General features: G+C 43.3%; 2 protein-coding genes across 9 annotated transcripts in view; one reads left to right on the forward strand and one right to left on the reverse strand.

The window, feature by feature from the left end:
- PKNOX2 (PBX/knotted 1 homeobox 2) overlaps positions 1–25,753 on the reverse strand; it is a 603,376-nt gene that overhangs the window by 509,616 nt on the left and 68,007 nt on the right. The window contains exon 1 of one of the 8 annotated variants that reach the window (XM_068238886.1): positions 23,714–24,019. The exons of the other annotated variants lie outside the window; for them this stretch is intronic. The gene's annotated coding sequence lies outside the window, so the exon portion shown is untranslated. Of the gene's footprint in view, positions 1–23,713; positions 24,020–25,753 lie in introns of those variants that run through there. 8 annotated transcript variants of the gene reach the window in all.
- TMEM218 (transmembrane protein 218) overlaps positions 23,979–25,753 on the forward strand; it is a 101,974-nt gene continuing 100,199 nt past the window's right edge. Inside the window, exon 1 of the mRNA XM_068238896.1 lies at positions 23,979–24,160. Within this exon, the coding sequence (XP_068094997.1) occupies positions 24,141–24,160 (20 nt within the window). The 5' untranslated portion in view covers positions 23,979–24,140. The remainder of the gene's footprint in view (positions 24,161–25,753) is intronic.

Genomic DNA, 25,753 nt, shown 5'->3' on the forward strand with positions numbered 1-25,753 from the left:
GGTCATGACATCACACTGTGGAAGGGGTTTCACCACAATATCAGCCACACAGACATCCCTGATGATCTATTTGAAAATAGGTAGAGATTTTTCACAATAAAGGGGGTATCAGCTACTGATTGGGATGGAGTTCATTCCTTGGTTAGAGTCCCTCTTTAAGCTATGTATATACATGACACAGAAAGCCTTGATCAGGCTTTGGGATTGACCAGCTACTACTGTATCCTTTCCCAGGACCTCTGTCTCTCTCACCAGTCGACGCACCATATAAAATGGACATTATGTTTGGCCTTGTCCAGCATTTATTTCCATATACACTGTATGTCTCTGTTAAGCTGAATATTCACCTTATCACACAAAAAGACGGATTACAGGATTACAGAGTCGATCCCCGAAGACTAACGTTCAATGATGAATCTTCCTGCCGGCAGGTACACGCGACGTCACACGACGGGCATGATCGAGAGTTTTTAATTGATTGCAGCACTTTGTGCGGACGTCGTCGGGGATCTTAAAGTGGGCTGAAACTCTGACATAACATTCAATAAAAATGTGTTTTCCTACTTATTTTTACTCATACAGTTATCATATTTGCTTTTGTGCACAAGTGATATTGTCTGTTTACAAATTACAAGTTTCCAAAGTGTAATTTATCTTGCCCTGAAAGCTGCCATTGCATTTTATTAATTTTCTAATATAACTGCTTTTTATTATATGTTAAAATCTTCTAATGAGCTATTCTGAACACTGTGCGCCTGAAGCAGAGACGGTTTCGCAGACGGTTTTTTTACATTCCAGCGTTGATAATTTATGTATAACAAGTAAAACAAATACTGTTATCTCCAGTTTGGATGCGGATTTGAAGCTGAATAGCAGGAGAAAGTGCTTTGTTTAACCATTTCAGTGATGTTCTGCTAGAATTTTTTTTCTGGGATAGTAGCTTTCAAGCTGCGAGGAATCTTTTAGTATAAATGCTGGCTTTCAGACCACTTTAAAGGGGAACTGAAGTAAGAGGTATACGGAGGCAGCCATATTTATCTCCTTTTAATCAATACCAGTTGCCTGGCAGCCCTGCTGGTCTATTTCTCTGCAGTAGTATCTGAATAACACCAGAAACAAGCATGCAGCTAGTCTTGTTAGATCTGACTTTAAAGTCTGAAACACCTGATCTGCTGCATGCTTGTTCAGGGGTTATGGATAATAGTATTAGAGGCAGAGGATCGGCAGGGCTGCCAGGCAACTGGTATTGCTTAAAAGGAAATAAACATGGCAGCCTCCATATACCTCTCGCTTCAGTTCCCCTTTAAGGATCCAGTCCGCCATGATGGTTGTTATTGCTGTACCTCGCCAAACATCGTTCATGTAATCGCGCACCTGTACTCATGTCGCGAGATCGAGGAAACAACCGCTCCTTGCTCAAAAAATCCTAGGTTGTCGGAAAAATTGTTGTAGAAATTGCGTAGTGAGTTCCGACCTTAACACAGATTCGTTTTTTGCATGGCTGAAAATCATCTAAAGTATTTACCAAGCTTTGGAGTATCAACTTTGCAAAAAAAAAAATTAAAAGGCACAAAGATGCGAGTTAACCTCTCACTTTAGCTTTTACTAGAAAACGTTGTATGTTTTGAAGTTGCCCAGAGTTATCTGAAGTATTCAGCGTAGCCTTCCGAGCATACTTCAGAGAGTGGTGGGGTCTTTCCTGGCGAATAATTAGAATGTGGATTTGTAGTTACATTATTTCATCCCTCTGGAAACACGATTTACAAATGCAAAAGCGATGGGAACAGAAACCTAAAAACAAGGTAACGATCATCAGATCAAACGCGGCAATACGGATAAAAAAGAGTGGATATTTTTCAAGACTAAAGGGATCCCTTCTGAAAGGAGATACACGGTTATTATGCTCATGTCAAACATCTAATCGGGTGTCGGAGAATTTACCGATGGAACTTCTCTGCACAGGACGGAACGTTTGAAGTGAGAGGAAAAAAAAAATGAAACTCAACTGCTCTTCCCTGCTCAAACAAGCGTGAAGGGATGTAAGTGGACTATATGAGCGCAACAAACACACAAACAAAGAATTCAAGAAATTAGAAGTTTCTCACTACTTAGGTAAGACTCTGACTTTTTCCCCACTTCAGGATAGCGGTCCGCGCTGATTGAAATCTACACCCTGTTTTGATGGCTATCTGGCTGGCAGGGAGTAGATTTCAATACACCGACACTCCCGCTGCAGTCTTCCCATTGCAGCTCACTCGCTCTGCCATCTCTATAACGGCAGAGCCCTGTGCTCCTGACCCTGTCAATTAACGTAAGCATCTCCCATTGGCTTACATTGATAGGCAGGATCAGGAGCCAATGTAAGCGGTTTTCTTTAAGTGTTTAACCACTTTACCCCCACGCATACGGATTTCTCCGTCCCTTTTTCCATCCTTTCACCACCAGGGATGGAGAAATGCGTACTTTCCACGCTCCCGCTGCTGCCCGCGCTCCAGCTCGTAAACACGCCGCCAGCCGCTCGTTGATCTAAGCCCCGCAATGATCCGCTGCTTCTCCGATAAGCAGCGCGATCATTGTGAAAAAAAAAAAAACTTTCTCAGCCTCCTAGTACTTCCTGCAAGTGTCCGGAAGGACGCTTGCAGGTCACATTAAACAAAAAGTTACTGTTGCCATCTTGTGGCCAAATAGTAAAACTACACCCTAAAGCATTTTTCACATACAAATAAATTAGTTTTACACAAAAAAAATTAACTCTTTACCTCCCACACTCCCCAATTTTTATTTTTTTTGTAATTAAAAAAAAAATTACAATTAAAAAAATACATAAATAGTTACCTTAGGGACTGAACTTTTTAAATATTTATGTCAAGAGGGTATAACCCTGTTACTTTATAAACTATGGGCTTGTAATTAGGGATGGACGCAAAACTGTGCACCTTTATTTCCAATTAAAATATTGGCGCCAAACATTGTGATAGGGACATAATTTAAATGGTCTTATAACCGGGACAAATGGGCAAATACATTTCATGGGTTTTAATTACAGTAGCATGCATTATTTAAAAACTATAAAGGCCGAAAACTGAAAAATAATAAATTTTTTCCCACATTTTTTCCTATTTTCCCATTAAAACACATTTAGAATAAAATAATTCTTGGCATAATGTCCCACCTAAAGAAAGCCTAATTGGTGGCGAAAAAAACAAGACATGGTTCATTTCATTGTGATAAGTAATAATAAAGTTATAGACGAATGAATGGAAGGAGCGCTGAAAGGTGAAAATTGCTCTGGTGGTCAAGGGGTAAAACCCCTCAGTTGGGAAGTGTTTAAGCAGCAGTTTCATGCCCCTTTGGACTTCATCCTTAGTCCTGCATAATATGCAGGTAGATAGAGATGGTCAATCTAATGCAAATCATTTTGAATTGAATGAAAAAGTTCATATACTGTAGCTCGGAAATGGCCCAATTCTATAAACTTCCTGGTTGGAGTGTAATGACTTAATGGTTCCAGCCAATATTCAAACCCTGGTTTCCTACGTCAAACGAGGGACCCTATACTAGTAACTCTGAAAGCATGCAAGACATAGAATCTGCAAATGGTGCAGAGACAACAAGCTCTAAATGTAGCAAATGTAGCAAGAAGTGTAGATTTAACCATGGACTTTAGAAGGAACACCCCTTCAACGGGCCATAAATAATGTAGAGAGAGGATTCTCAGGGTACGTCTACCAGCACTGGGCCTCCTCTATACCTCCAGACTGAGGACCAGGGCCAACAAGATAAAGTATGACTCTTCCCTCTCCCTGGCAGTTGTTACTTCAACCTTCTCCCATCAGGCCACCGCTACAAATCCATTCCCTCCAAAATATCCAGGCACAGGAACGTTCAGTTTCCCCAAACTGTCCTCCTCCTGAACTCGAGACCACTCCCCAACCTAATCCCCAAGCCCCCCCACTGCCGCTTCCCCCCCCCTCTAACACTTATATTGCTGAACCTATGCCTCATTGAATCTATGCCTGTAATCCATGTCTGCCAAATTGCACTACCGCCAAAGCCTGTGTGTACCAAATATAATCCCAGGTGTGAGACCTGGCGTACTTGGCAAATAAAGCCGACTTATTCCAACTATCCAGCTATGCGAGTCTCATTAGGGACGGCCAGTGACATGCTAATAATTCGATGTACGTTTTATAGAGATTTAAAGTGAACCAAGCACCATATTTAGCACCCAGGGCATCTCAACAGCACAATAAAAATGCATGCCAACAATGTGACTTTAATTTTACCTCTTTTTTTTCCATTTAAAAGTTTAGCAAAGGCCTTTATTACCCTACTTCCAAGGCCTGCCTGACTGCAGAAATTTTCAGACAGATAAGGATTGATGTAATTATTTTATTGCACACGTTGGCAAAGAGCAAACAAAAACTTCCATCAGCGGGGGGGGGGGGGGGGGGGGGGGGGTTTAGATATAGTATACTGTGCTTCAAATATTTTAGAGAAGTCACAGATGTTATCTTCACACCTACCCCTGAATAAACAATGGTCAGCTAGAAGACGAGGGGGAACATGGCAGCTCCTGTTGCTATTAGAAACCAGGACTAACTGCTGAAAAAGTGCTGCTTGAGCTTGGAAATCAATCAGAATCATCAGACACTGCAGTTGACTGATCCAAACCCAAGCTGCATAAATTTCCACAAAATTAACGTAAAATTTGCATCCGCTGGAAAACCTCTCGTTGTTATTAGCCTCACTAGTTTCTATAAGGACTGGTGGGGTTGGTAGACCCCAGGGTAAGCTGGTGACAGGGTCCCCCTCGTTTGATGAAAATCAGTCATTATGTGTAAAGACTTTTACGTTTCGGCGCAGAAGGTTCTCGGCAGTATAAAGCGTTTAATGTATTGACGTAGGTCATCTGGTTAGTTTTAGAGACCGGCGTAGCTGAGCTCCAGCCATGGAAATAAAACACTAAATTATTAAGAGCTGGCCTCCGAAAAAGCAACTGGAGCTGAAAACACCACTTAATTTCCTTCATAAAAAACACTATAATTTGCATTTCAGCATAGATTTAGTCAGTGTTTTCCTGCAATATATAACGCTGCAGAGCGCACAGGAGTCTGCTGGAGCTAATGAAACACATCTTGGCCGAGCAGCGAGCTGTTTCTGTGTAACCGCAGTTTAAAATGTTTACGACATGTGGTGAGAGTCACAGGCCGGCCAGAGAACTCGCTAGCTTCAGATCCAGCTTAAGACTTAATGAAACAAAGAAATGTGACAAATGTGTTTCTTCACTTCTTCTGTGCAGAGCTCACCATTTTCTGATCTAAAGAAGGACTCCGGGCACGGTAATAATGGCTAAGGCCCGGTTCACATCTGCTTTTTTGCCAAAAAGGATCTGGTGAGCGGATCCGCTCTCCACTTCACCGGATCCGGATGGCTCAGTCCGTGGCCCGTTCACATAGTGAAAACGGATCTGATCAATGATTGATCGGATCCGTTTTCACTCAGCAAATACATACCTTATCTTCATAGACAGCCGGCGGTGACTTCTTCCGCTGTGACTAGTCACATGACGCGGAAGAAGATATGTATAAACCCTCCCTAATCCACCCGCCCGGCTGCTGCACCCTCCCCTCACCCTCCCGTCGCTAGATTCGCGTCGGCCCATGCCCCCATCCCCCATGGAACGGTCCGATTCTTCACTAGTGTGAAGAAACATTCCGTTTCCCATTGCCCCCAACGCTGCAGTATTTTTGTCCGGATCCGTTCCGCTGGGCAGAACAGTCCGGAAAATTAGGGCCTGCGGCATTTTACAGATCCGGGTACCGGAACATACGAAACGTATCCGTACCAACGGAGGCATGTGAATAAATCCATAGGTTAACATTGGATCCATTCACATCCGTTCCGTTTGTACAGTATACGTTCCGGTGACGTTCCGGAAAAAAACGCAAATGTGAACCAGGCCTAAGACTAGAAACCAGAGTTTAGGCTTTTGTTTTTTTATTACATAGGACAGTAAATTAAAAATCAGCAATGCACAATGTTTTATCCATCTTTACTTTTTACTTTTTTGACTATATTTGGAATACCTGACTGGCTGGCTTCTGTTATTCCTTTTCGTGATGAAATGACATTGCAAATGACATCGCAAGGAGCTACAGCCAGTCAGGATTTTAAATACCCTTAATGCAAAAAGTACAGACTTGCAATACAAAAAAAAAAGACAAAACAAATATCGTGACATGCTAATTAATTCAAATTTACTTTCACATGAATTAAATAGAGAAGTCTTAAAAAAGGTGTGTCAAACCTTTAAAGTGAACCTGAAGGCTCTGGATACCATAGAGTCTTCCCATTCTTATATCCTGCTTCGTTGTTCCAGCACCATCCCTCGTTGAAGTTATTCAACCTGCTAGGTGAACTATCTCTTCGGGACTTTCCGTGCAGGTTTCTGAAGTACTCCCATCTCCAGGTACTTCCGAAGACTAGCAAATCCATACTATGCATGCGCAAGTCAGGGCTCAGGCATATGCAGTATGGATGTGCCCTTCTTCAGAAGGTGAGTACGTTGAGCACTTCCGAGCATGGACTGTGGAGTCAGTACAATAATCATAAGACTCCTCAGCTTATGAAACCACTGAATCCGACTCTAGGTACCCTACATTGCTCCAACTCCATAACACTTGCAGGGCTATGGAGTAAGTACAAAAAATATCGAGTCCAACTCTTGACTCCTCAATTTATGAAACCTCCGACACCAGGTACCCAAACATTGCTCCAACTCCTTGACTCCGACTCCCCAGCCCTGCTTCCGAGACCTGCCGAAGACCCCCATAGACACAAAAATGTACCTAATTCAACTGGGAGTGAAGTGAAATCACAGGACCAAGCTAGGACTGAGAACTCTCTATGGTATCCATAGCCTTCCTGCTAGATAGGGGAGTATCTAACCCAAAGTGAATCTACTTGCTTCAGATACATTTTAAGTGACTTTATGGAATGCCTGTATTTCTTGATTCTTGGCAGCTTGGCAGAGTTCCACCTATAATGTGCATGAAGGCCAATGCAAAGCAACCAAATCATCTTATCAGTAGGAGTGCCCAGAGGAAAAGCAGACAAGCACAGGGATAACATGCAAACACCATGCAAATAGTGTCCAGGGTGGGAATGGAATACATGACTAGTGATGGCCATGACTAGGAGAACTCATGGAGAAGCATGAGATTTGTTTGATCAGCTGATAGATTTGCAAAGCTCTTATTGGCTGTGATCAAATCCTGCTTTACCACATGATCATGACTAGCACATCAGAGACTTCCATATCTATCACCTGACCAAAGTGATCACATGCTTCTCCTTCTCCTAGAAATGACCATCACTGTCCATGGCTCCGGTGGGACATAAAGTGGGATTGCTAATCCCTATGCCACAATGTTGGTATACTGTCCTTTGAACACCACTAGGGATGGTCGGAAATGCCAATTTCCGATTCCGCGGTAAATCCGCATTCCGCCATTGCCAATTACCGATTCCGCTACCAATTTCCACATTCCAATGCGGAATTTCCGCCGGAAATCACGGAATTTCCGCCCGACTTTAACATTGATTTTCTCAAAAACTATAAGGTCTTTTTGCAAAAAATATTTTGCATCTTGTTCAGAAGATTCTGATTAATAAACCCTGAAAATTTGGTGTTTCTAGGACCTACGGGGGCTTTGCTATTAACTGCTAAAGTCGGCGGATTTTTACTGTAATGTAAAATGCAGAAAATAGGCAGATGCGGATTTTCTGCATTTTACATTACAGTAAAAATCCGCCGACTTTAGCAGTTAATAGCAAAGCCCCCGTAAGTCCTAGAACACACCAAATTGTCAGGGTTTTTTAAACTAAATCTTGTGAACAAGATGCAAAAAAAGTTTTCAAAAAGACCTTATAGTTTTTGAGAAAATCGATGTTAAAGTCGGGTGGAATTTCCGCGATTTCCGGCGGAAATTTCCGCGATTTCCGCCGGAAATGCGCCTAACGCACTTACATTACCGATTTCCGCATTCCGATGTGTAAATGCAATTTCTGAACGGAATTTCGCGGATTCCGAATGAGCATCCCTAAGTAACCACCACTCCTATCAGTTACCAAGGCCTCCGTCCATTTACCAGTCCAACCAACGCCAGAAACTCTAGTAAAGCTATTTTGTGAACACTGCATTTATTTTTGCAATGCATTCAAGTTGAATATGTAGTTCTCACACACAAAAAAGTATACCTCTTCATGCAATATGAGAATGACATGCTAACAGAGAGAGCAGCGCACACACAGGCAGACCTCGGAGAAGGAACACTTTGCTCTCCAGCAATCTGTGAATTGATTGAGCAGCTGAGAGGTTGGGCCTTTTCAAGACTGATTTCCTGTTCAGCTCTTAATAATATTTTATTGTACAGTTGGAGACCTGAGAGGGGAAGCATTCTATATTTTACCACATTTCTGAGAGATTAGTCATTTAGTGAAGATGTATGAAGTCATCCAGTCCCGAGTTTCACACTGAAGTATAGAAGGAGGCCGGAGAAGTGCGAGATGAAGCAGAGCTCCGTAGAAGCCCAGCATAGATTTTATCTCCGTTCTCAGAAGTCCCGTTATTGCCACCGAGATGAAATTTTACTTGTTGTCTGGAGCTGATTTGAAAAGAAATTTAATATAACGTGTGAGGCCTTCGTTACTCTAAGGCTGATCTCCAGGATTCTAAACAAAGTGCTGCAGCCAGAACAAGGCTTGTAATGGGATTGATTAAATATTGGAAGGCCCAACAACTACTGAATATGGCTTGCCTATTTTTTTTGGCTGGTCACTGGTGAAACCTCCGAGCTGAAAATAACCTAATGCAATAAACAATTGTATCGCTCTTCCCTCTCCTAAAAACATTTTTTTAAGATATTCCACAGTTTTATTTTATATTTAAATCTACTTTTTAAGTTTTTGCTTTTTTATTGTTTTTGCTCAATGACACATTCATTGAAGTATGCCAGAGCTAAAATCTATGAACCACTGACCCCTTTTATCTCTTTCCTGCTCTCAGAAGCCATTTTCGGCTAGGAAAGTGTTTTATAGTTGTAATTTCTTATCAGTGAGGGTCACACTGTAGTCTGGCCCAGTCCTGACGGCAGGAACTGCCACTTACATACCTGATGTTTAACTCTTTCAGGCAGATAAAGAAAAAAGTACACACACAGCACAGTTATTTGTGTGCTAGGCACTGTACATACACATGTGTCTATCTCAGCATGTTACATGTCACCTCGGGTATCCTTTTAAATTCTAGCAAGATTTATATATGCACAGCTGAGTGATGCTTTCATACGCCAATTCCACCCCACACCACTCCCAACACAATGACCATAACAAAGGGAGATAACTCCCGTACGTGGACCCCATATTTATTTCTCTACATAAAAGAGAATCTATCAAAATATACAATACGCTTATGACTATAGCAAAAAGAAGAGGCTTGCAGGGAGTGGGAACAGCTGATCTTGTGTGCGTTGGGTACATGCACTTAGTACAACATCTGATTTCAAGCAAAGAGTGGATGTGGCACCATACCTTGAAAGATACCTTTATTGTCAGCTGGGCAATGGATACAGTGGTTAGCAGCAAGGGTGAAACAGGGCAGCCTGACAGCCGTTTCGCAGAATAACCCACTTTGTCAGAGGCACAGAAATACCATCATTTTGATTCAAATAGCTACAATTTTTGCCCAAATCGGGAATTCCAATGGAGGTTTCTGACTACCAACTCCCCAATAGATTTGGAAGGTCAACTTGCCACTTGTATACTTTTTCATGAACTTACCAGAGTCCTCAGACTAAAGTGATGTTGATGCTTAACAAGTAAGATGCTCATCCTGCTACTTGAGCAGCAACACCACTTTACAAGGTCTGAGGACTCTGATGAGTTCATGTAAAAGACATAAATATGGGGGAGCCAGGGCTGTGGAGGGCTCCAACTCCTTACTTCAGATGCATGCCCCCCCCCCTCCCCCCACAACAGAGAAGGTGTTCTTCTGCCCACACTTGCCATAAATACGTGGAGTCATGCTTGTGGCCACTTTTTTATGGGGTTGGGTCAAGATGGCCGCACTTTTTATATGATTCCCGCCAGATAGACTTCTTGGCTGTAAGGGTTCCCATAGGGGAGTGGTTGTGAACATAAGGAGGATGTGAGCCCTTCAAAGCTTTGCTGGTGGACCCCAAGTTTTGGAGCTGTGCCCAGGATAACAAGGTACTGCAGCTCTCTTGGTTTTATATTAATCCTTAACTTACTCTCAGAATGAGCCCTCAGGCTAGGTCCACACTACGCCGCAGCCACAACGTGGATGGTCACAGTGGATCTGATGTACGATCTGCTGTGTAGGTCCATGTAGTCATGGTGTCAGTTGTAACGAACATGTCATACATTCCATGATTAACCTGATTTCCGAGTGGTGTCCAGAAAAGTCATACAAGATTGGTCCAAATCTCAAGCCTACATTCATGTGAAGAGCAAGAAGAAAAAAGGCAGACCACCATGTTAAGGCCTCGATGTATTGTAGGCCTCTGTCTGACACTGGTGCATTCAGATAATTAAAGCCACTCCTCCTGAAAGGAAGATATAAGGAGGAGAGACTTAAATTGAAATTTGCATTTACAGAAGAAATGAATGCAGAACTGCAGTCTCCTCTGCTCCGGTAAATTAGCTGAGCACTAAGTTCTAAGATCAATCTCTTTTTGAAAAGTGCCTGAAAAGTTTAAGATGTTTGCCTTAAATTTGTTCTGAAAGTTTTATCAGCGAGTCACACTGAACTCTCCATGCTGCCAAGAGATTCTTTATGTTACCAAGAGATGTTTCTTTATTACTGACTGCAGAAGTTAATGCTCACACACCATCGGGGAGCTTCTGTACGCAAGCTAAACTGATAGAAAGCATTAAGGACAATAGTAGGGTAGTGCTTATAGACTGAACTGGATGTTACATTATTATGCAAGATGGCTGTTTGACGCAGAGGATAAAGCGGCAACCATTGTTTTCACAAAGGAGACATTACTTAGGGTCAAAGGCAGTTACAATGGCAATATAGGCAATACACATTTGGAATACAGATTTTTTTTAAAGTATGTATATATCACAGCAGTTTGTAGTCCCAGTTCAACAGAGGATCGGGGAGGAGCCAGGACGTACAGAATAACACCAAGGACACAAACGTCACATGGCCATACTTCTGATGGACATATAACTTAGCTCATTAGGCAGCTGTCAGGTTAACGTTAATACAATGCTTTAATATTACATATATTCCTTAAAGTTCTCTTGGCTCATATTGTGACATTCACGGCTGTTATTTTCCTCTCCAGACAGCTGCAATCAATAGAAAAATGAATGCAAAAGTAAGTACCCCATTTATGAAATGCTGGCACTCCAACACAAATATTCTCCCATAGGAGGTAAAAGGTTAGACATAAGCTGCTGGATTCTCTATAATGCTGTTGTCAAACTTTAACATCACATGTGTGCAAATGTTCAGTCATATTTGTAGTATGAGAAAGTTTTTATCAACAAAATGATTTTTTTTCAGACCCTTTGAACTTTTTGTCCTTTTTTAAGCTTTCCCCACTTGCTTCCATTACTCCATCTGTGAAATCCTGTTTGGTTTGTGTTTTTCCAAAAAATAAACTATGTAATGGTTTTCCACCAAAATTTTTTGTAGTCTAAATAATATGACCATGCCACCCCTAATTATGGTACACACCTTCACCCCCTGCCTCCTCCCCGTGGTGACCCCAAATGTATCCAAATGTATCCACCATGAGTCCACAAATGAGTGTGGCCTACCTGTAGTAAGTGTGACCCAAGGCCAGTTCTTTATTTTTTGCTGCCTTAGGCAGCAAGGGAGCATACGCAACAACTTGAGACATGACATGCTGCAGCTCAACACAATAACACGCTGGCTGGCTGCGAATCTGTGACACACAACCTGCTCACCCTCAGTCGGCCTTCCTCCATTCCCCCTCAGTCAGGACAGCAGGGCCGCTTCCTCCCTTCTGCTGTGCAAGTTAAATGAAAGACTGCTGCTCTCCTGCCTCCCCCCTCCTCACTCACTGTCAGACTCCTCACACAGTACAACAAGCTGCTTTTCCCCAATGATGCTCTCCTGCCTCCCCCCTCCTCACTCACTGACAGACTCCTCACACAGCACAACAAGCTGCTTTTCCCCAATGCTGCTCTCCTGCCTCCCCCTCCTCACTCACTGTCAGACTTCTCACACTGCTGCTCTCCTGCCTCCCCTCTCCTCACTGACTGTCAGACTCCTCACACTGCTGCTCTCCTGCCTCCCCTCTCCTCACTGACTGTCAGACTCCTCACACAGCACAACAAGCTGCTTTTCCCCAATGACGACCTTTTCACCTCGCTCTCCTCTCGTTTCTCCTACCCTGACTGCATGATGTATGTGTAAACACACAGTTGTGTGAACATGGGAGAGAGGGGGGGGGGGGGGGGGGGGTCATGAGAATTTTGCTGAGAGGTTCCATGATTTCTAGCTAAGATGGCACCAGGCTTAAGTATCCAAGAACTGGTTTTGGGTAGAGCCTTGGAATGTGCAAAATATTCAGATATACACATAGAAGAGAGTTATGTAGTCCTACCAATGAAGGTGGCATGCCTTGTATGGTTGTGGCTGTAAATACTGGTGACGTATGTGTTTGTATATATTATTTGTGTGAATGTGTAGTGTGAATGTGTGGTGTGTGTCTATGTTGTGTGTGTATAAGTATGTGTCTATGTATATGTATGTATGTTGTGTGTTTTTGTTGTATATACTGTTGTGTGCATATGTGTAGTGTGTATGTGTGGCGTGTACGTATGCGTGTGTATGTGTGGTGTGTGCATATGTGTAGTGTGTATGTGTGGCGTGTACGTATGCGTGTGTATGTGTGGTGTGTGCATATGTGTAGTGTGTATGTGTGGCGTGTACGTATGCGTGTGTATGTGTGGTGTGTGCATATGTGTAGTGTGTATGTGTGGCGTGTACGTATGCGTGTGTATGTGTGGTGTGTGCATATGTGTAGTGTGTATGTGTGATGTGTACGTATGCGTGTGTATGTGTGGTGTGTGCATATGTGTAGTGTGTATGTGTGGTGTGTGCATATGTGTAGTGTGTATGTGTGGCGTGTACGTATGCGTGTGTATGTGTAGTGTGTACGTATGCGTGTGTATGTGTAGTGTGTACGTATGCGTGTGTATGTGTGGTGTGTACGCATGCGTGTGTACGTATGCGTGTGTATGTGTGGTGTGTACGTATGCGTGTATGTGTGGTGTGTACGTATGCGTGTATGTGTGGCGTGTACGTATGCGTGGTGTGTACGTATGCGTGTGTATGTGTGCTACGTACGTATGCGTGTGTATGTGTGGTGTGTACGTATGCGTGTATGTGTGGTGTGTACGTATGCGTGTATGTGTGGCGTGTACGTATGCGTGGTGTGTACGTATGCGTGTGTATGTGTGCTACGTACGTATGCGTGTGTATGTGTGGTGTGTACGTATGCGTGTGTATGTGTGGTGTGTACGTATGCGTGTGTATGTGTGGTGTGTACGTATGCGTGCGTATGTGTGGAGTATGTTTTTACTTGCTTATGCGCGTGTATGTACAGTGTGTATGTGTTGTGTATAAACATGTGCCAATGTGTGTATGTAGGGTGTGTGTTTTTGTTGTGTATGCTGTTGTGTGCAAATGTTTTTACTTTATATGCTGGTGCGTGTGTGTGTACTGTGTGAATGTATGTTGTATATGTGTATATCATACAGTATGTGTGGCGTGTACGTATGCGTGTGTATGTGTGGTGTGTGCATATGTGTAGTGTGTATGTGTGGTGTGTGCATATGTGTAGTGTGTATGTGTGGCGTGTACGTATGCGTGTGTATGTGTAGTGTGTACGTATGCGTGTGTATGTGTAGTGTGTACGTATGCGTGTGTATGTGTGGTGTGTACGCATGCGTGTGTACGTATGCGTGTGTATGTGTGGTGTGTACGTATGCGTGTATGTGTGGTGTGTACGTATGCGTGTATGTGTGGCGTGTACGTATGCGTGGTGTGTACGTATGCGTGTGTATGTGTGCTACGTACGTATGCGTGTGTATGTGTGGTGTGTACGTATGCGTGTATGTGTGGTGTGTACGTATGCGTGTATGTGTGGCGTGTACGTATGCGTGGTGTGTACGTATGCGTGTGTATGTGTGCTACGTACGTATGCGTGTGTATGTGTGCTACGTACGTATGCGTGTGTATGTGTGGTGTGTACGTATGCGTGTGTATGTGTGGTGTGTACGTATGCGTGTGTATGTGTGGTGTGTACGTATGCGTGCGTATGTGTGGAGTATGTTTTTACTTGCTTATGCGCGTGTATGTACAGTGTGTATGTGTTGTGTATAAACATGTGCCAATGTGTGTATGTAGGGTGTGTGTTTTTGTTGTGTATGCTGTTGTGTGCAAATGTTTTTACTTTATATGCTGGTGCGTGTGTGTGTACTGTGTGAATGTATGTTGTATATGTGTATATCATACAGTATGTGTGGCGTGTACGTATGCGTGTGTATGTGTGGTGTGTGCATATGTGTAGTGTGTATGTGTGGTGTGTGCATATGTGTAGTGTGTATGTGTGATGTGTACGTATGCGTGTGTATGTGTGGTGTGTGCATATGTGTAGTGTGTATGTGTGGTGTGTGCATATGTGTAGTGTGTATGTGTGGCGTGTACGTATGCGTGTGTATGTGTAGTGTGTACGTATGCGTGTGTATGTGTAGTGTGTACGTATGCGTGTGTATGTGTGGTGTGTACGCATGCGTGTGTACGTATGTGTGTGTATGTGTGGTGTGTACGTATGCGTGTATGTGTGGTGTGTACGTATGCGTGTATGTGTGGCGTGTACGTATGCGTGGTGTGTACGTATGCGTGTGTATGTGTGCTACGTACGTATGCGTGTGTATGTGTGGTGTGTACGTATGCGTGTATGTGTGGTGTGTACGTATGCGTGTATGTGTGGCGTGTACGTATGCGTGGTGTGTACGTATGCGTGTGTATGTGTGCTACGTACGTATGCGTGTGTATGTGTGGTGTGTACGTATGCGTGTGTATGTGTGGTGTGTACGTATGCGTGTGTATGTGTGGTGTGTACGTATGCGTGCATATGTGTGGAGTATGTTTTTACTTGCTTATGCGCGTGTATGTACAGTGTGTATGTGTTGTGTATAAACATGTGCCAATGTGTGTATGTAGGGTGTGTGTTTTTGTTGTGTATGCTGTTGTGTGCAAATGTTTTTACTTTATATGCTGGTGCGTGTGTGTGTACTGTGTGAATGTATGTTGTATATGTGTATATCATACAGTATGTGTGTGTATATTGTGTTTGTGTTTTTGCAGTATATGTAATGCATATTTTTGCTGTATATGCTGGTGTGTGCACGTGTGTACTGTGTATGTATATTGTGTGTTTATGCCGTTGTGTGTGTTGTACTGTATATTGTTTCATTTATTTAGTCTGTGATTACTGAATGACTGCATTTGTGATTTCTTTAGTCTGCCTATTTCTGTACCGGAAACAATAATTTGCACAAGTTTCCTTTTTTGTTGCATTGCATAATGTGTTTATTATACCATTTTGTAAATGTGAGTTGTGAATGGTTGCGAATCTCTGATTATGCCCATTAGGATTAGTAATAATATAACCTGCATAGAATAACCCCAGAAATGGCCTTCCCCCTATCCTCAGAATAGAAGGAGAGCAGTCAGTCCATGTGGCTCTCGGTGGAGAATTCGCCATCCATCTCATTGTTTTCACGTTTGCATCAGACCCGGCGCTCTAATTAATACATTAGGAGCTGATAGGTGATACAGTGAGTGACTAGCAAACAAACGCGGCCCGATCTTGTGTTTCAGGGCAATGATTTGTGCCGGTTCATTCTCCAGCGCCGGCGGCGGCAGTTTAGGCAGCTACAGTCGGTCATATTGTGCCTCTGCACAGGCTGAATGGCACCCCGGAGACCGGATCACTGCTCTCATTCCTCTCGTTTCTAAGACGCTAGACTATCTGAGCCCTGCAAATAGAGCAAGGATTACACACAAAGAAATGGCAGGCTCCGAAAGCAAAGAATAGAGGCCTGTAACCCTTTCCACCTCCCTCTCCCGTAGATTCATTCATTTCCTAGCAGCTGGACAGAATAGCGCCAATTTACACCTCTCCCTTTACGCTGCTCGCTCGAGATCCAACCGTCTAATGATTTCCACTTAGATATTTTTTTTTTTTTATTCGGTTCAAGTGGATGTAAAATTGACCTGTTTACAGGAGGTCAATTTTACATTGATTACCGTCAATAATTTCGGAAATGGTCTTATATTCTCATAATAAATAAATAAACAACAATTCGCAGTTAGCCGGATGTGAAGGGCGGGATTTTCTATCTATCTTTGATTTGATATATGACTATTATTATTATTATTATTTAGTATTTATATAGCACCGACATATTACGCAGCGCTGTACAGTGTATATATATATATATATATATATATATATATATATATATATATATATATATATAAATATATTGTCTTGTCTCTAACTGTCCCTCAAAGGAGCTCACAATCTAATCCCTACCATTGCCATATGTCTATATTATGTAGTGTAAGTACTGTAGTCTAGGGCCAATTTTTTAGGGGGGAGCCAATTAATTTATCCGTATGTTTTTGGAATGTGGGAGGAAACAGGAGGGCCCGGAGGAAACCCACACAGACACGGAGAGAACATACAAACTCTTTGCAGATAGTGCCCTGGCTGGGATTTGAACCAGGGACCCAGCGCTGCAAGACGAGAGAGCTAACCACTACGCCACCGTGCTGCCCATGACTATAGTAGGACTCGATTGTGAGTCCCTCTGGGAGACAGTTAAGTGACAAGACAATATACTCTGTACAGCGCTGCGGAAGATGGCGCTATATATATACTAAATAATAATAATTTGTGATTTTACTTGTTGACTTCATCCCATAGCCCATTATTAAATTAAAACTTTTCTAACATACATCCCTGATATAAAATGAAAACACTGGGTATGACGTAGTTGTATCACGCTCTGTGGCAAGATGTTCCTGCTGTAGGTCTACGAGCTAGAAATGAAACCACTTGTGGTTGGTTAGATAGTTTTAGGAGGCCCCTAATTCTTGGAGAACCTGCTTTGTGGAGGTGCGAGCTTTTCATGGAGGTATCTGTGTGCTCTCAGAGGCCCTCAAGCTGGAATCACTTAGCGGGGGGAAAAATTGAGCTATGCGCTCAAAAAAAAAAATTCTCAATAATTCGGCTTTAGATTAGTGTTCTTTGTTATTAAACAGTAACAGGTCTTTGACCTTTACAAGGCCTAACGAGGAGAGCCGTAATGTAATTTAGAGGTGTTGCTTTGTTTATGGTGTTTTCAGATCATTTACTTTCACAAAGTTGAGGGTTTTTTTTTCACTAATTTGCCGAAAAAACGACGGCGTGGATTGATCCCTGAAACAACTGAGGCTGAATGTTGAACGGCTGGCCAAGACTGAACACACAGAATGGTGGAGCTTTTCTTATTTCACCCAACAGCTTCATGCTTTGTCATAGATACACAAGCATTTAAAAAAATTACTCCAAAGGTGTAGACTTTTTTGCATATTCCTATACAAATCATATTGGTAGAGCCCTCCGAGGTCCCTCTACTTCCAGGGTACACGAACTACAAGTCCCAGGATGCCTTGCAGTGGCGTAGCTTACGAGCTGTGGGCCCCGATGCAAATTCTACATTGGGCCCCCCAAGCACTCTATAGATAGCAATTGATTCGGCGCACCAAAACCCGCCAATGGCAATTACAGTGTAAGAGGTGCAAGAAGGGGATGGGAAACAGTTTGTTAATGATTACCACTATTCAAAGTATCTATAGAAGTGATTATTACCAGCACAGGACCAATAGAGAGCTAATACTGCAATTGAAGGAGAGCCCTATGGGGCCCCTCTGGCCCAAGGGCCCCGATGCGGTCGCAACCTCTGCAACCCCTATTGCTACGCCCCTGATGCCTTGCCACTTGCTGGTAGTTAGCATTGCCTGACGGTCTCGTACTTCTCCAGCACTAGAGCGTTATGACATAATGTGCAATTGATCCCAGGGAAATGTATCATAACTATATTATACAGAGGGTAATGCATCGCCTTACACAACCCCCAAGGGACCCTCAGCATTAAACATCCAGAGTACAGCGGCTGAGGAGGAGTTCATACATTGCAGATTATAGCAGTGTCGTCTCTGCCATAGCTCCACGGCTGTCCACGTGACCCAAAATCTGCCCTAAATTCTCCACCTCGTGGATCCTCACTCTATCTCGGTGCCATCAGTAATGTGTGGAGTTGTGTTGGGTGGTTATTGGCTCTTACGTGAACAAGTTAGTCTACACACTTTCAGGAGTATTTACATATAATAATTATCGTCTTCTATATAAAAGTTTATTTCTCTGCATACAAAAGTCAGCTTACATGATGAGTTTATTTAGCAGAAGACGAGTCCCACCAAAAGTATAGGGAGACACAGGTTATTGGGGTTCAGCCACAGAAGATAGGTTCTTATAAAGAGACACAGGTTATTGGGGTTCAGTCACAGAAGATAGGTTCTTCTTATAGGGAGACACAGGTTATTGGGGTTCAGCCACAGAAGATAAGTTCTTATAGGGAACCATGGGTTATTGGGGTTCAGTCGCAGAGGATAGGTTCTTCTTATAGGGAGACAAAGGTTATTGGGGTTCAGTCACCGAGGATAGGTTCTTCTTATAGGGAGACAAAGGATATTGGGGTTCAGCAACAGAAGATAAGTTCTTCTTATAGGGAGACATGGGTTATTGGGGTTCAGCCACAGAGGGTAGGTTCTTCTTATAGGGAGATACAGGTTATTGGGGTTCAGTCACAGAAGATACGTTCTTCTTATAGGGAAACATGGGTTATTGGGGTTCAGTCACAGAAGATAGGTTCTTATAGGGAGACAAAGTTTATTGGGGTTCAGTCAAAGAAGATAGGTCCTTCTTATAGGAAGGCACAGGTTATTGGGGTTCAGTCACAGAAGATAGGTTCTTCTTATAGGGAGACATGGGTTATTGGGGTTCAGTCACAGAAGATAGGTTCTTCTTATAGGGAGACACAGGTTATTGGGGTTCAGTCATGGAAGATAGGTCCTTCTTATAGGGAGACATGGGTTATTGGGGTTCAGTCAGAGAAGAGAGGTTCTTCTTATAAAGAGACACAGGTTATTGGGGTTCAGTCATGGAAGATAGGTTCTTCTTATAGGGAGACACAGGTTATTGGGGTTCAGTCACAGAAGATAGGTTCTACTTATAGAGAGACAGAGGTTATTGGGGTTCAGTCATGGAAGATAGGTTCTTCTTATAGGGAGACACAGGTTATTGGGGTTCAACCACAGAAGATAGGTTCTTATAAAGAGACAGGTTATTGGGGTTCAGACATGGAAGATAGGTTCTTCTTATAGGGAGACACAGGTTTATTGGGGTTCAACCACAGAAGATAGGTTCTTATAAAGAGACAGGTTATTGGGGTTCAGACATGGAAGATAGGTTCTTCTTATAGGGAGACACAGGTTTATTGGGGTTCAACCACAGAAGATAGGTTCTTATAAAGAGACAGGTTATTGGGGTTCAGTCATGGAAGATAGGTTCTTCTTATAGGGAGACACAGGTTATTGGGGTTCAGTCACAGAAGATAGGTTCTTCTTATAGGGAGACAGAGGTTAGTGGGGTTCAGTCACAGAGGATAGCTTCTTCTTCTAGGGAGACACAGGTTTATTGGGGTTCAACCACAGAAGATAGGTTCTTATAAAGAGACAGGTTATTGGGGTTCAGTCACAGAAGATAGGTTCTTCTTATAGGGAGACACAGATTATTGGGGTTCAGTCACAGAAGATAGGTTCTGTGACACATGAATCAAGAAAAAGTTATCTCTGCTTTACGTGTTTAGCCGTGCTTTTGCGCGTTTAATAGCTGCCTTGTTGCGGGACATCGCACCCCCTGCCCCCCCCCCCCCCCCCCCCTCCCCGGGTGGACTAAACCTGGCGACTGTCCAGTATGACTGTCCTTGGCATGATGATATGATGATGTATGCTGTTTTAGCCTCAGGATGCATTCATCCACATGCCTTTTAGTGTGTTTGCATGTATTTTCTACCACAGTCTCAGGTCTGCAACCCCCCAGCAGGTGACCATGTGGGACATAAAGTCGGTATCTAGTTATATTGTATGGAAGTTATATTTAATACGTACACTACCGATAACAGAGTAAAATATAACACAGCTCTGCAGCCGTCCATAGGACCAAATGTCACACACGTTAACATCTACACTGGAATAAAAGCACTCACAAGACAATAAGAGACACAGGAATAATTACACTGGATATCACATGCATCATCTATATAATATCCTTTACTGGGGTCTCGGACTGACTCACGTCCATGGAATACCATCTAACCTTACAGATGAAACCTCTTTATCAGCTCGCCTGGTCTATCCCACGCTGGCTATGAGGCTGCAGTGACAGAGGGAGCTTTATTCAGACCTGTGCAGAATTCATTAGCTTAGCGTGGACAAAGGACAGTTGGGATTCTTGTTGTTTATTCTATTATTGTATCATTTAAACTTTAAAGCATTCAGTTCTGTGCAGAATTCATTAGCCCAAGATGGACAAAAGACAGCTGGGATTCTTGTTCCGTTGTTTGTTTGTTTTATTGTTGTATTAAATACACACACAAAAAATAATTTTAGAGCATAACTCAATCTGATCACCGATTTCTCTACCGTCTTTGGCATAAGCCTGGCAATATTATCCCGCAGGGTGCAAATATAACATCAGCCAGGCCAGCACCCTGGCGACAGTACAAGTGTCTGTACATTACAGTACATACACCTAACCCCTCGATCGGCTCCATTCACAGAGTTCCACACTAACACTAAGGAGCACCGGTCTATCATTACACCGAGACCCTTTGCTTCCTTGTCAGTATTTAACCATTCCACACCAAATCCCCCTCCTCCCCCCACCACTCTATCAATATAGTTATAAGAACAGAGGCAGAGCCGTCGTTTGTCATAGGAGTCCCACCAATACCTCAAAATGAAACGAGTGCTTGCGCATCAGCCAGGGGGCCAATAATAAGGCTTTGTCTGATGTATTATTCCAGATCATTAGTTTCATTTGGGTATCACTGACACGGTAATCCTGCAGCGTACCACCCAGACAGCCAGCGGTAAACACGCCAGCAGCACAGCGACGAGGCCAGAAATAATTCCCTAAGCACACACACAAAAAGTTTTCTAAACTTAGTTAACAGGAAGCTCGCTTGTCAGCAGATACACTGAGCGCAAAAAAAAAAATAAACAACATTGGTGACGACTAATGTATTATCTCCTGTTGTGAGGACCAGGACAGAAACATTTGGATCTCAGAAAGCACCTTCTCCAACACCCCCCCCCCCCTTTTTTTTTTAAACAGCAGATGTACCCAGTCCACGGCAACACAAAATGCTGTTTCCTTCCTTCTTAATTGCTACAATTAAAATCCTTGGGAAAGATGATTACCGCACGACCCATCTGTAGAATGCAAATGAACGCCATTTAAACTGTGGATTATCACAAATTAAAACCTCGGCGTAGTAGAGAAATGCCTGCGCTGGGCGCGTGGTGGAGACCAGATGAAAAGTTTACTACGCAAATTATTTATCGCTCCGAAAGCTTTTCTGCTGGAGAAAAAAAAAGACAAGAATGCACACTGGAACTTCTACCCTCTACTGTCTACTTTACTGCTCACCAGCCAGCCGATTTTACTATCGCTTAATGAATGTGACCGTGGAGCTTGTTAAGGTGCTCTGAGTCCATCATTATAATCAATTTGGTATTGGAAATGCAGTGTGAGCGTGCGAAATCCAATAGCGCTGTCAATTAAACAGAGGCGGCCGCAAGACGCGAGGACGGGAGATTTAATTATTACTCCTTAACGGTCACCTCTTAACTCTCCGGCCTTTAAATTTACAAATGTACAGTCATCACAAAGCCATACAACTCTAAAAAAAATTAAAAATAATTAAAAAAAAACTTTAGCTTTATAAATTAAAAATAAAAATAAAAAGTTTAGCCTCTATCAGAGCATCAGAGAAAGCAAATTTGCTGAAACCACTCACTATAGGATTAGTCAGACTTAATTAAAACAACATGACAGGACTCTTAATAGCTCAATAGATGATCCTCGCTCGAGAATGAGCTGAAACCTTTCAATGGAGAAGTAAAGTCAGGAAAAACGACCACCTCGCCAAGCGGTGGCCCCCCGGAAGGGCTTCCCCCCTCCCCCCCTAGAGTAACGGGCATTTAAAAACGATCTAGAATACATCAGCTCTGAATTTATGCAAATTCACCAAAAGACGCAAAACAACACAGTGCAACGTGAATAATTCAAACACAGCCCACGCTCTCCAATACAATAAACCACTAGCCGGGTTTGTTATTAATCATAAAACGAGCCAAGCAAGTACACAGAGAATAGAACTGCTCGAGTTATTTGGCAGCCCAACGCTGCAGTGATCATTTTCTGCTCAAACAGCAACACAGCTGCCGATAAAACGCACTGTAACTTCCCCCCCCCCCCCCCCTCCCCTTCAACAAGGCAGTGCACAAAATTACCTACCGCCACACTCAAACCCAATACCCCAAAACACAAAAATACCAAAATCACAGACTCTCAATCACAACACTCGCTGTGTCTCCTCTCTCTATAGCCGGCAGCCTCAACCAAATCCCAACTAGGAGTTCAGCTCTAAAAAAAAAATAAGAAAAATGTTTTTTTCCTCTGAAAAAAAACAAAAACAGAAAAGGAGGAAATGGGTCCAAAACAAGAAATCCTTTCCTCGAAGACAATCATGTCAAACGTTTTTTTTTAAAGTTTATAATGAGTTAATGCATGCAAAATATTTTGTCTTCTAATTAAAAAGAGAAAAAAATATCTGTGCAGGTCTAGACATGAGTTTGATTTAAATAAAAAAAAATCTTTTTTTTAATAATGGTGAGCGCATGAAGGTGTTTTATAAACAATCCTAAAGCTGCGCTGTATGGAAATAAAAAGCGCAAATCTGCGTGTGTAAATGTGTGTGTGTGTGTCTGCGTGCGTATTAACGTGTTTCCTAAATAGGTATTCATGTGTGTCTGTGCATCTATTTATGTAGAATTTGGTAGCTATTGCATAAATATAGATGTATGTATGTATGTATGTATATATATATATATATATAGATCTATATGGCTAGAGCAGAAAAAATACGCGCGCACGCTTGGGTCCGGGCGGCGAGGACTGATTGCATTAGCAGTTAAGGTTGCCCCTCACTGCCGCCGCCTCCTCCTCCTCCAGTGCCCTGTCTGTATGGAGAGCTTCGGCAATGGGACTGTGTTAAAAAAAAAAATAGAAAAAAAGAGAGAGAGAGGGAGGCACACGCTGCTATGAGAGCGCGCACACACTCACACACACACACACTGACACACACAGACAGACACAGAGGCTGCAAGCAACAACAGCGGCTGCTGCAGCCCACAGCCTGGAAAGCAAGCTCCTGACATTGAGAATGAATGACAGCTTACCTGAGTGCCAATCTTCATCAGACTGACACTGGCGTGACAGCACAGCCTATACTTCCCAGCACAGGCTGTGACGTCACTGAAGGGGGGTCTCTGCGCACGCCCCCTTTCTTCTCCTGCTTTTGGCTTGGCATGGGGCCGGCTCATTGCTAGGATGTCGCTGCCATCTAGCGGACGCACGGAGGCAGGGGCCTCGCTCTCCACGGCATTCCTTTTTTTTGATCGATTTGTTTTGACAGCTGTGACAAATGACTGGAGATATTTACTCCCGGTTAGGGGGAAGCATTGTTCCTGCATTAAAATGAAACTCTGTCGGTGAGGAGAGACACCTGTGTGATCGGGCTGTCCTGGAAGCAGCGGCTCAGGTTCCAGCGGCACGGGACTGGCTCCGAGCAGCGACTTGCTGGATTGGTTTCTCTTGGGATAGGGCATGCGGCTCAGGAACTACAGGCAAATGTTTTATTATTACTCATATTTTTAATTTCTATAGCACCAACATCTTCCATAGCGCTGTACATAGTACAGAACATACACGAATACAGAGCATAGATACATGAGCAGTGCAACACACTGTACAATCAGGACATCCAGCAATACAGGTACAGATACATTTATAGCTGATGTGTGGTTTGAGATATCAGCAGTGCAGATAGGAATATGATAAAGTACAGTAGAAACAAGAAACACTAGAGGGAAGATCCTGTCCTTGCAAGCTTACAATCTAGAGGGTAGTGAGGAGGAGAAACTAAAGGCTCTTTTTCACCAGTTGTGTTGCCATTATAAAAAAATGCTTGCGATTTTACTATTGCAATGGTAGCCTGATTTTAATGGTGATCGCGGAAGCTATGGGGCACCATAGCAGAATTTCCGCAGAGTGGCTCCCTCAGGACCGCCTAACGCTGATTGGCGTCAAGTCCTGGGGGCGGAGATTAGCAGGGAACGCTGGCGCGCATGCGCAAACGTTCCCTGCAGAGTCACAGAGCAGAGCCCCGTGATCAGCCTGCCTGCCCACGATTACGGGTGGCAGGCTGTTAAAAACAAACAAACGGTTATTTACATGTACAGCGCTGTGATCCACTGCATCGCTGTATGGGGGACAGCTCTGTCACCGCACTGTCCCCTCGAGTGGCTCACAAAGTGATCGCTCTCATAGGCTGATGCTTATGAGAGCCAATCACACGGATTGGCTCTCGGGGAGGGGGGGGGAGGGGGAAGACATTTTTATTTAAAAAAAAAAAAAACATTAAGGGCACACTAGAGGCATTTTCGGCTTTTCTTCAAGAGCAAGCGATTTTTAAAATCGCCCACAAAACACTTGTGCAATGAATCTCTATGTGCGTTCAGCAAAGTGGTGCCTGTACCATTTTTGGGGCGATTTTGCTCTAATGGAAGGTAAATGCTCACAAAACCGCTTTATGCTGCGATTGTGTTTGCGTTTTTGAGAATAAATACATTTGTATTTATTCTTTTCTGGGTCAAAGAGTTCACTTCCTGACTTGCGTAGGGAGTGAATTACAAAACCGCTTAGAAAATCGCTTTTGTCAGAAACGTCGTATAGAGCATGGCAAAGATGTCCACAACGTGATTTCAGACAGAGGATCTTATTAAAGAGGTGGAAAAACTCCCAGAGCTTAAAATGGACCTGAACTCAGAACTTCCTCTCTGTTCTAAAAGATACGTAACAGCATCTTTAACTTCTTTGGCGGTATTCCCGAGCTAGGCTCGGGGTGGAAAACCACAGCTCAGAGTGGTAATCCCGACCTCTGCTAGAGGTAGCCGCCGGAGGCTGTGTGCAGAGTACAGCGCGCAGTGGGCATTTCTACGTACCTCCCGGGGGATCCTGACCTCGGCTGCCATTCTTCTTCCTCTCCTCTGGGGCTCTGCTTCCACCTGATGAGATTGCTGGTTGTCGTCATGACGACAGCTGGCAATTTCACTTTAGAGTCGCAGCGACACCCAGCGGATGGAGGCATAACTGCAGCGCTGGATCCAGGGAGGAGAGTGATTGCAGAACTGCTGCAGATCTTCCTGGCAGTATGATTT

This window comes from Hyperolius riggenbachi, chromosome 6, assembly GCF_040937935.1.
Source record: "Hyperolius riggenbachi isolate aHypRig1 chromosome 6, aHypRig1.pri, whole genome shotgun sequence".
NCBI classification, from domain to species: domain Eukaryota; kingdom Metazoa; phylum Chordata; class Amphibia; order Anura; family Hyperoliidae; genus Hyperolius; species Hyperolius riggenbachi.